Source organism: Hypanus sabinus, chromosome 7, assembly GCF_030144855.1.
Source record: "Hypanus sabinus isolate sHypSab1 chromosome 7, sHypSab1.hap1, whole genome shotgun sequence".
In the NCBI taxonomy this organism is placed as follows: Eukaryota; Metazoa; Chordata; class Chondrichthyes; order Myliobatiformes; family Dasyatidae; genus Hypanus; species Hypanus sabinus.
Window position 1 is genome coordinate 142,416,970 of NC_082712.1, and position 12,057 is coordinate 142,429,026.

A 12,057-nucleotide genomic window follows, 5' to 3' on the forward strand; every position below is an offset into this window, starting at 1 on the left:
ATTTACAAAATGAAGCTAGCCAAGCACCATTCTCAATCTTAAAAATATCTGGGACACAATTATCCAAAGAAAAACAAAATAGCTCTTTTAACTCCCAGAACTATAGATGTGCAAACAAAAAAAAGTCACACATTCCATGAACTGAAAATCTCTCAAGATACAAAATTAAATATTTTTAACTTTGGCACTCAAATCTAAAAGTCCAGAATGGTACAAACCAGTATAATCATAACTGTACTAGCTACTTGTAATGTAGAACCATACTCCATATAGATTTCATATTGAACATTCAATACATTTTAAGTTTAAATAGCCTAACTCCAATTATATATTTTATTTCAATTAACCATTTCAATTTTAATCTGATTTTACATTATTTGTAGGGACTCACATCGTTGCAGAACTTGTTTGTTTTCTTCACAGTAAGTGGCCCATCGCCAGGAAAGGCGGTAAAGATATCCTTCTTAAAGCTCTGGAAAATGACAAATTCAATTACTCATTTACCAATGCTGCCTGATTAAACAAGTGTCCCAGCAAGGATATTTGAACATTGAGGCATCTCCCATTGAAGATATGCAATTCAAAAGAAACACTGTCAACCAATTCAAGTAAATAATGTAATTGTAACTACTGAACCTGTATTGAATCATCTATTGGTCTCAAGGGCCTAAGAATGTGATGCCTTTTTGAGTTTAGAAGATACTCCTGTGTATGTGCTTCAGAAAAATGTCTGCTTTTTGTGATGAATTTTGTGGAAGACTTCTGTATCACCAACTTCAGTGTCACTTTAGTGATTTTGATCACAGTCACAACATTTGAGTGCTCATCTGGGATACAATCATGACGCACTGTGTGACCGGCGACTTAAGCAGTCTAAAGTGGTGAATATTTTTAAGAGTAGCACCCACGCTTACCTTTGTTCAGGTTAACGACTAGAAGATCATGAAGTAGCAAAGAAAATGGCAGAGAGCTGAACTAATAGACATAAAAGAGTGTTTGTGTAAGGGGCCAGACATTTTTAAGTAGTTTGTGAGACTGTTATGAAAGGTGGTTACTGACCGCTCAGGATACCAGAGAGCTGCATGTGGATATTCAGGCGGGATACTTGTTTGTGAGTGTGTTTGTGTGTTTTAAGAATAAGTTTGAAACTTCAGGGTAATAGATGTTATATGGAAGGGAATACAACAGGCATCATGAGTTCAGCAGTACAAATGTGGAAAATTGCAGAGTGCATACTCAGTGGTTTTAACCATGTAGTGTTACCTTTTTAACTATGTTCAGTACAGGAACTAGTGTAGAAATATTTGAGGGAGAGGTTATACCCAGGTACAGTACATCTGTTGAGATGGCACCTATTGAGGTTAGGCAACAGTAGGCTGAGAATCCTGTCGACCCAGACTTGACTCTGGTTACTGCCATTCACAAGCCCTTCACTGCCAGGGAGAAGCAAGCATTTTGTCAGCTCTCCTCACCTAAAGTTGCTTATAGGATTTCGAAATTCTGGGTCAAGCTCATAGAAATGATTGACATTCACCAGATGCACTGAAAGGATATACGCATGTTGGTAAAAGCAAAATGCTTGAGAAATATACGGGACAGTGTGGCCCGAGAGTCCAGGATGGTGCATGGGCAACTAGCAGGAATGCCAGTAATGAGGAGAGATATCATTGTTTTAAGAAGGAAGTGAGTCAGTGATTGGGGGAGGTGAGAGTAACTGGGGAATGATAATGTCAGTGGTTCAGAGAGCTGATGAGCATGTTACGGATTATGTAGAGCATAAATTTCAAGCATATGAGGAATACTCAGGCTGGACAATCCAAGGAGGGATGATCCTTTTTCCTGAAAATGCTGAAGGAAGGCCTGAGCTCAGTACACCAAGAAGTTTTAGATTTGGAGATAGCAGCGGGAGATAGACCAGAGGAGGGGAAAGAGAAATCATTAAGTGGGTATAGCTGATTCAATGACACTGAGGACTTGTTTTGTGTACCAGCAACCAATCAAATGTTACAGTTGGGGCCTGTTGGAACATAGTTGGTTGCAATGTCCCAAAAACAGAGGAAGCTCACCAAAACAGACAGAAATGACAGCAGTGCATCCAGCCACATTTATAGAGCTGGTGAGGGCAGTATCCAGTTCAGACAAGTGGATGATGACAACCTCCATTGCCAGTAGTAACACAAAAGGTTTATTCGGAGGCCAACAATGAGAAATGTTTTTTGACACCAGGTTGTCAGTTTTGATAACTGATCTATACATGCCCATGACTGGATGGGTAATTAATGTTACCCATGCAGGGGATGAAACAATGAGAATAGAGAGAAGCAAGTCTCAGATACATGACATTGAGGGAGTGCAGCTTCTGGCAGATTTTTGGGTGTGTCCAAACAATGAGGGAACCATCCCGAGGACAGACATACTAGGTAAAATCAGTGCTATTACTGAGTCAGGAAATGGAGATATAACAAGCACAGCAAACATATATGATCCACAGAGCATACAACACAGCCCACAGAGAGACAGCAGCTCCATGCAGGGACAGAGGTTGGGATAATGTACATGAATCATGTCAGCAGGTCCCAATGGTAGGGGACAAACAGAGTTTGTTAAAAGTGTTAAAAGCAGTTTAGCTGACTGCAGATGTAACAGCAATTAGACACACCAGAAGGGGGAGAGGAAGGAGCAGAAAGGGAATGAATGTGCAGATCATGTCACAAACGAACAACAGAAGAATATGAGATGACAGAAATTGAAGAGAAAGAAACTGCTGGAGCCAATTTATTCATATGATATGGAGATGTAATGGACCATTGTAAATGGATTAACACTTTGAGGGACAGAGCAGAACAGCAATATATTGCTGATCAGAGAGAGCCTGAGGGAGAGAAAATAGTCCTCACACAGCCAGATGACCAAATCATGCTAAGAGAGCTCCCTGAAAAGGCAGGGTTCACTTCCAGGTGGATAGGTCCACAGATGGTGCTTCTGATAAATTATACATGTGTTTGTGTGCAGACCCAGCAAGGCAGCCAGTAGAAATACTGGAGACAAATTAAACCATATGATTCACCTTCTTGCCCACAGAGAGAACAAGGATTCAAGTCTACCCAGTAATAATGTCTTCACAGAGAATTTAAGTAATGAACACAAGCCTACCACTTCAGATCTGACCATTCCTGATGGAAGAAGACCCATGGATGAAAGGAATGGGAAGGCAAATGCAGAAGACACAGAGAACGTGTCAGCAAGCTGTTAATAACATGTTAATATATACCAGTGATGGTACTTAATAATGAAGGCTGGTTCTGTGAGGTGGATGGTTAGTTACATGGATCAAGATTGAAAGATATTGGGAGAAAAAGGTGTGAAGGGATCCAAGTTACAACAGACAACAATTTGCACAATCTTGATGGCAAGGTACACTGAGAAAGAGAAGAAATTACACACAGCATCTGAAGGCAGCCACCCCAGAATGGAATGAGAGTGGAGAGTGGACACAAATAAGCTGGGCCCAATTAGGCAAGCAATCAAAAGGACAGTCTGGGGGGGGGGGGAGAAACAGGATGAGGCCTTGCAGCCATACCCATAGAGACCACCCCAACCCACCTGTAGATCAATCAAAAGGACTGATGGACTTGTCAGACTATTCTGACAATACACTACCATGGTGATAAGTGCGAACTGTTACCTGTAAACCTGAAAAGCCTTGCTGTGCTTCTGCCCTGAGAGTAACTACTGGTAGCCACTGCTGAGTTTTAGCTATCAGATATTGAAGGGGTGAAGATATGTAATTCACAATGGGCCAGCAGAGGAGCCAACATCACATGAACAACAAAGCTACATTTTAAAGACTGGCTGACACTGAGAGAACAAAAGTATCCAAGATGATGATGTGACCAAATTTCTGAAACATGTTATTGCAAGCTCTGCTTAGTCTCATAGATTGCCGATTAGGGATCATAGCATAGATATAAATGCACATAGGGACATAATAGGTTAGTAATTATGGAAAGGATCCAATGTGAAGGGCACTTTTTCTGCCCTACTTAATTAGATACTTCTTAAAGTTTGGCCTTCCTGGGACAAATTTATGTCTGGGGCCAAGAGGAGGGTATGTTAAAGAGTATTCTGGAGTTATGTGAAGATAGCAAATACTAATACAAGCAAGAACCAGTCTTCAGATTTTATTGCAAATCGCGAGCAGCAAATTGAAATTAAAAGCACAAGCTGCCTCACAGACTAAGAGATAAGGTTTGAAAAATGCTGACCATGTGACATAAGAATCTGCATCAGCCAAACATTAAAACAATGGGATTAGTTTGTCTCAGTAAAGGTGTTTAAACATTCAGAGGAGTCTCACTGTAGATATGCAATTCAAAGGGCATGTAGGATTTTGTGAATAGAACATGCAAGAGTCGTTTTATGTTCTTAACAAAAACCACAACCCTTTACTTCCATTACAAACAAAGCTCATACTAACATCATTACATCAGACACTGTCTCTTAAAGTGAACACAACAACTCAATGATGTTGAACATGTTTCTATTATGAACAACATGAATCATCTGTTACCCATTACATTACCCTACACGGGCCCCTCCAGAATTCACCAAAACTGGCATTGTGAATCTGTCTGGAGCTCATACGAGCTGCCTGGCTCAGGTTCTATGTGCCTTGGTTGGAATAACTGCAGATACCTTTGATTCATCCAGGGGTGTGCTGATACACACATGGTTATGTCGTGATGCAGAGGATATGATAGTGGGACCATCCAGGTGTTGGTGGGCTGCTTCAAGGCACACTATAGAAATACATTCAGGTTTACCCTTCCTCTCTACAATAAAGGTCTTTTTGTTCTGTTCCAAAATGCAGAACAGACCATCATAAGGGGGCTTAGAGAATGTTGATATGCATCATGGTAGACAAAAATAAGTGAGGTGAAACGTAGGTCATCTGGAACCCAAGAGTGCTGTATGCCGGAAAAGGAGGTAGGAACAGATACAAAAGAACTGAGTTTACTGAAGAGGGTGGAATGCTGCTGAGATGCTGACCAGGCAGTTGTAGCATCAGGAATAAAATCATCTGGCACCCTTAGCAACTACCCATACACCAACTCAGCCGCAGAGGACTGCAGATCCTTTTTTGAAGTTGTTCTATGCCCCAGCAGGACCCACAGGAGATGATCATGCTAACATTTATCCATCAGGGAGGCGCTCAGACCAGCCTTTAAGGAAGAGTAAAGCTGCTCACACAGGCCATTGGAATGCAGATGATGCAATTTAACAATGAGGCTCTGACCAATTATGGGCTAGAGGTCTTATGTGAATTGGGGACCGTGGTCAGAAGATATATCAGATGGGGTGTCAAACCAAACAACCCAGGTGTTTATGAACATACGGGCTATGTCTGCAGCCGTCATCGACGCTAAAGGGACAACCTATGGCCACCTGGTGGTACAGTTCACCATGGTAAGATGTACAGAACAGCTGGGGGGGGGGGGGTGGTGGTGGGAGGGAGAATCAACCAGGATCACATTGACATGGTAAAACTATCACTCAAGGACCTCAAAAGTTACTGATGGTGCCCAAATGTGTCAGTTAATTTTCACCCGCTGATACACAATACAGCCTACATTCCAGTCTCGCACACCCTGCTTAAGGCCATGCCATACAAACTTTAAAGCAACTGATCTCTGTGAAGTCTTTCCACCCAGATGGGAGAGGCTGTGAATGGAGTTAAAAACAGTCTGCCTTTTGTTTGGAGGGGCTGTGGGACGAGGGTCACTGGTTGAGACATTGCACAGGAAAGAAACTCCTGCATCCCCGAACGATATCGGCTAACCACAGGCCTAAGACTACTGTCCTTAAGACTGGACTTCTGGGTTGGTAGCTCAGTCGCTGGCCATGCCAGTATAGACAACCCCAATGTGTATGACATTGACTGTGAGCCATGAGAGGCAATCGGCTACGGCATTATTTTTTCCTTCAATGTGCTGTATGCCAGTAGTAAATTCCAAAATGTAGGCCAGGGGTTGCTTCCATGCAGACCAAGGCTCTGACGCCTTGACCATCACATACATGAGATGGTTGTGGTCAACAAATGTTGTGAAATGGCAACCCCCAACAGAGAATGAAAATGGCAGGCAAATGTGCCGTACTTCCTTTTGGAGCAGCAGAACTGCTGGCTGAAGAAGGTGAGCAAATGCCACATGCCTGCAACCAACCGTTCATGCACAGCACCCAGCATAGTCTGAGGCATCAGCAATCATGGCTATAGGTGCATTAGGGAGTAGGTGTGCCAGCAGGGTCGCATTCATAAAAGCTCGTTTGGTGTTGTCAAATGCTCTGGTCACATCTGCTGACCACACAAGCATGAGATTAGGAGCCCTGCACAAGGAGAGCACAAGTTCAGCAGCTCATGGAATGAAATGGTGTTAGAAATTCGCCATTCCTAAAATCTCTTGTGTGCTTTGGTAATGCGGTGCAATGGAAAGTCCATAATAGCAGCAACTTTTGACAGCAGGGGTGTTGCACCTTCTGTGGAGATGCGGTGGCTGTGAAAGCCTATAATAGAAAAGCCAACCATTCATTTAGCAGGGTTAATAATTAGCCCATGTTGGCTTAAGTACCTGAAAAGTGTGCAGAGATGTGAAGGCAACAAGTATGTCATCCAGGTAAACAAAAGTCTGCGCTGCCTTTTTCAGCCCAAAAGGCATGCACAGAAACATAAGTAGGCCAAATGGGGTTATAACAGCAGTTTTTGGAATGTCCTCAGCGCACATAGGCTGAGGTACCCCTGACAAAGTCCACTTAATTATCTTTTAAGCTAAATGTTTCAAAAAGTTATGAATATATGGGACTGGGTAATGATCAAAGGTGGACAGTAACCACCTTTGGGCTCAGGGACCATATGGTAGGGTGAAAACCTGCACTCAATGCCAAGCATTGCCACATTCACAAACTCAGCTCTTCTGGATCCAGACTACACAAGATCATGTACCAGTAAACCAGTTGTGGAAATGCTTTGTGACTGTAGTGGAAAATGTATACTTGGTGAGATCTGGGAATTCGCCTAGCAGGCAAGTGAATTCACATGTGGTGGTGCATTTATCAGACAGAGTCATCATGGGGAACTTACCTGGGGTAGAAAGTAATGACCCAAAGTCCTTTGCAACCACAAGCCAACAGTTCTTAAGATCTACTAACAGTCCTTTGGCACACAGAAAATCTGTACCGAATAGAGGCCTAGCAACTTTAGCCAAGACAAAGTTCAATGCGTAGCAGAGGCATCACCCCCTGGTGGTCATGTCCCATAAGTCTGTATCGTGCTGCTGTTAGCAGCCTCCAACAAGGGTTCATCGCTCTCTGCTTTGTAATCAATGGGTAAAGCTGGCAGCACATTTACTTGAGGTGCCTGTGTCACATTGGAAGTGTCGCCATTAAAGGGCACCTGTAATGGACAATAGACAACTCTGGCAGCTGGAACTGACAGTATTCACTGACCTTCAACATCCTGATGCACTGGCACTGTCGAGCTGCATGAGGGTTGGCAATTCTTGGTGTTCATGCTAAAGTGTGCGTGGTAAAATCATAGAACCGGCTTTGTCTGGTTTGAAATCTTGGCCGTGAGTCTGCTGGCAGGGCTTATTGAGACAAGGAAAGGAGGAGAAATGATGCACCACTGCTAGGTAGAGTGTAGACAATCGGCCACTTTAGCAAGCTCCCTATGGTCCTCCACAGGTTTATTAGTGGGGGCTGTGCAGAATTGTTCAGGCATTTGTTACATAAAGAGTTCTTTAAAAACAAAGCAAGGATGGTTCTTGCCCAGGAAAGGTAGCATGTGGTCCTTTAGTTCTGAAAGCCTAGCAACACCCAGGCTGGGCAAGGAGAGCAAATGACTGACAGTCCAAAAATCTGTAATAGATGAATTTACAGAATGACATAATTATCACATGCAGGCATGTCTTCTACTAGACTCACCACTGGCTGCTGTGGAACTACTTAGTGATGCTATGGCGTAGTAAAATTGGTTTTGTCTGCAGTGATTTCTCACACTAAAAACTGGGTTTCCATCTGTGTAAACCACATGGTAGCATGCTGCTCCCAAAACTCTAGCAGTATCAAAGCGACTGTGTTGGTCGCCATGTCACTGAGTAATTCTGGAATCATCCAAGAGCATCGGGGTCACCAATGTAGGATTTTGCAAATAAAACATGCGAGTCATTTTACATACTTAATAAATGAGAAACGAAAAACAATCACTTTACACCGACATTATTACATCATCTCTTAACGTGAACACAATAATTCACTGACGGTGTTTGTGAATTATGTAGAACAGTTTCTATTATGAACAATACGTGTCAGCTATTACCCATTACATTACCCCACAGAAACATTGTCATTGTAACTATTTAAATTGTATTCTATCACTTACAGTTGTTTAGGATATAAAAATGTGATGCACTTCTTCAGCTTGGGAGGCTCTCCAACGAGGGTCTCCAGAAGAATGCCTGTGTGTTGCGATGAATAAAGACTTCTGTACCACCAGCTTCAGTGTCTCTCCGGTGAGTTCGATTACAGTCACAACAACCATGTGCAGTACATTAAGGATATGTGCCTTGCTGTGCCTGTGCTGAAGTGCCCAATCTGCTGCCACTAACAGAGGTAAATTTTGGTGATTACCTTTAAAAATGCTGCAAAATTTAAGTCTATATTTTTATTTTGATGTTGTAAGGTAAATTAGAGTTAGAGCAATTAAGCACACATGCAAGCCATGCCAACCATGTTGTCCACCTAGCTAATCCCAATTTCCCATGTTTGGCCCACACCCTTCCAAACCCTACTCCTCCACGTACCTATCCAAGTGTTTTTTAAATAACACCATTGTGTCTGCCTCAACCACTTCCTCTGGTAACTCAATGCATATGTTCACCAACCTCTGCATGAAAAAGTTCACCTTCACATCCTTTTTAAATCTTACTCCTAAGCCTGTATCTATATCCCTAATGAGGGATTCCCCTATACTAGGGAATACAGTTTTTGTTCATCTTGTCTGTGCCTCTTAAACCCTTCTATAAGATCACCTCTTATTCTAAGGAATAAAAATCTAGCCTAGCCAAATTCTCCTTCTCATTCATCTCCCTGTAATCTACGATAAGCTTTTCAACATCAACATCACCTCCTATTTATGTGCTTTGTGCATTCACACACCAAAATCATTTATATAAATAACAGATAACATAGATCACAAAACCATTCTCTGCAGCACACCACAATACACTGGTTTCCATTCTGAGAAACAACCTTCAATCACCACCTTCTGCTTCCACATCCAAGTTTAAATCTCCCTGGATCCCACGGGACCTATTCTTTTAGACCACAACTAACCAGAATTTGCTTAAGCAAATGAAAAGAAAATAATGAGAGGAATAGTCTAATGCTAAAAAAGAAACTAAATATCAGAAACAGCAGCAGATGAGGACACATTCTAAAAAGTGAAACTCCTTTAATCCAGCATCTCCAGGGTGTTTGTTGACTAGCAGTTTTACTTTTGATAATCCACCACATATTTTATTCACATTTTCTTTAAATGTTACAAAGTACAATCATAAATTTTACATTGAACATCAAGGGACCATGAGAAACTGCATCAGACAGGTTGCAGGGGAATGCAGCCAACACTTTGAATGAGTTTACAGAATGCAGTCCTGTAAGTGGCCAAGAAGCATGGGAGCGGGGGTTCCTGAGTGGAAGGGAACGTAAAAGTCTGATATATGCACAATTCAAGGAGTAACCAGAAATGCAAGAACAGCAGTTAATGTGCAAGTGCTGCATGATCCTTTTAAAAAGAGTACTGGTACCATTTGTTCATGTCTGTTAATGTCACAATGTGCTGACTCGTTCACTGCGTAGTTGGGTACCATTGGAGTGGTCCAAAATGGTAAACATCCTCAATGAAGCAAAGAAACCAAAGCTGATTATATTACTACTTCCCCTGATAAATCAGTAGGTTGTAGACCTCTGGCCAGAAATATGCCCATTTCTCACTTGCCATTTAGGACATTTAATAAGCTGCTTAGTACTTGGAAATTACTTCCAGTTATTATATGCTAAATGCAGATCCATGACCACATCATTAATATCTGCTCACAGTATTACTTTTCTTCTGATTCACAGTTTCAAATCTTCTCAGAACTCTCCATCTTAGGGCGACTTTCCGATTTCAGATCATTACTATAAATAGTGGTCAACAAAAGTTCCAACACCAATCGTTGCAGAACTTTTCTGGCAAATGACCTCAAGGCAGACTCATAACCATTAGTAAGCATGACAAAATCTGCAGGTGCTGGAAATTCAAGCAACACACATAAAATGCTGGTGGAACAAGTGTTACACCTGCCCTTACACTTCCTCCCTCACCACTATTCATGGCTGCAGACAGTCCTTCCAGGTGAGGCGACACTTCACCAGTGAGTCGGCTGGTGTGGTGTACTGCGTCCGGTGCTCCTTTTATATATTGGTGAGACCCGACACAGACTGGGAGACTGTTTCGACGAACACCTACGCTCTGTCTGCCAGAGAAAGCAGGATCTCCCAGTGGCCACACATTTTAATTCCACATCCCATTCCCATTCTGATATGTCTATCCATGGCCTCCTCTACTGTCAAGATGAAGCCACACTCAGGTTGGAGGAACAACACCTTATATACTGGCTGGGTAGCCTCCAACGTGATGGCATGGAACACTGACTTCTCTAACTTCCGTTAATGCCCCTCCTCCCCTTCTTACCCCATTCCTGATATATTTAGCTTTTATCCCTTTTTTTCCTCTCTTTCTGCCTGTCACTCTGCCTGTTCTCCATCTCCCTCTGGAGCTCCCCTCCCCCTTTCTTTCTCCCTAGGCCTCCCATCCCATGATACTTTCCCTTCTCCAGCTCTGTATCCCTTTTGCCAATCACCTTTCCAGCTCTTAGCTTCACCCCACCCCCTCCGGTCTTCTCCTATCATTTCGCATTTTCCCCTCCCCCTACTTTCAAATCTCTTACTGTCTTTCCTTTCAGTTAGTCCTGACAAAGGGTCTCGGCCCGAAACGTCGACAGTGCTTCTCCCTATAGATGCTGCCTGGGCTGCTGCGTTCCACCAGCATTTTGTGTGTGTTGCTCATAACCATTTGTAACTAGATACACTTACACAAAATGCCTGCCATTCAGTAGCTTTCTTAAGCGGTTATTTTTCACATTAAATCAAGATAGTGAAACATTTCTGAAACTCAAAGCCAACACTGAAACTATAGAGTTCAGTGGGAACCTCAAATTAAACAATACATTGCTTTCTGAATATTGAAATCAATGTATCTATAAAGTTACCAATTGCAACAGAAAATTCTTTCCGAAGCAGCTGGTGCCTTTCAGTCAACTTCATAGCGAATTCTGGTTAATTCGGCCACCGGTTACTCAAGCCAGCTACTTACTTGGGATAACTATTAAAGAACAAAACCTAATTGAGAAAATATCCGAGATTCCCTTTGTTTACTTAGGGCACCATGCCACTTAATTGGGATAGGAGACTGTTGCTGAACAGTTTCTAACTAGTGTCTGTCGCGTGTACTTGTGTGGCCATTAGATACTACACCATGCTTAGAACGAACAGCTCTTAAATAATATCAGTTGTGTGTTTGTCATCAAATATCAGTGATTTTTGGTACTGACAGTTGACAAGAAATAAGCAGAGAGAAAATTTGGAACTGTTTTGTTCACTCTGGTTTCAAGCATTTAGGCTTGGAAATGCCAGAAACAGCCGGGAGTGAAAATGAAACAATTTCACAACTTCAGAAAGTGTTAGGAGCTATGAAGAAGTTGAAGCTATTGACAATAATCTTGAATGTTACAATGAAAAACAAGATTTGGATGATGCAATCATCAAAAGCAATGTATGAAAGCAGTCCATTATCTGGACCAGGTGTCTGCATTGATTATGTTAATTAACAGTCAGTCAAAATAATTTAGCAGCATTTACTGGATTCATTCTTCTGTTGATAACATTAGGAACTAATACACA

General features: G+C 42.1%; 1 protein-coding gene across 35 annotated transcripts in view; it reads right to left on the bottom strand.

Moving 5' to 3' along the window:
• The window catches only part of stk33 (serine/threonine kinase 33), a 204,260-nt gene that overhangs the window by 50,764 nt on the left and 141,439 nt on the right, over window positions 1–12,057 (bottom strand). For 34 of the 35 annotated variants that reach the window (XM_059975837.1, XM_059975806.1, XM_059975816.1 and 31 more), the window contains one exon: window positions 392–472. The exons of the other annotated variant lie outside the window; for it this stretch is intronic. In XM_059975837.1, the coding sequence (XP_059831820.1) occupies window positions 392–472 (81 nt within the window). The remainder of the gene's footprint in view (window positions 1–391; window positions 473–12,057) is intronic. 35 annotated transcript variants of the gene reach the window in all.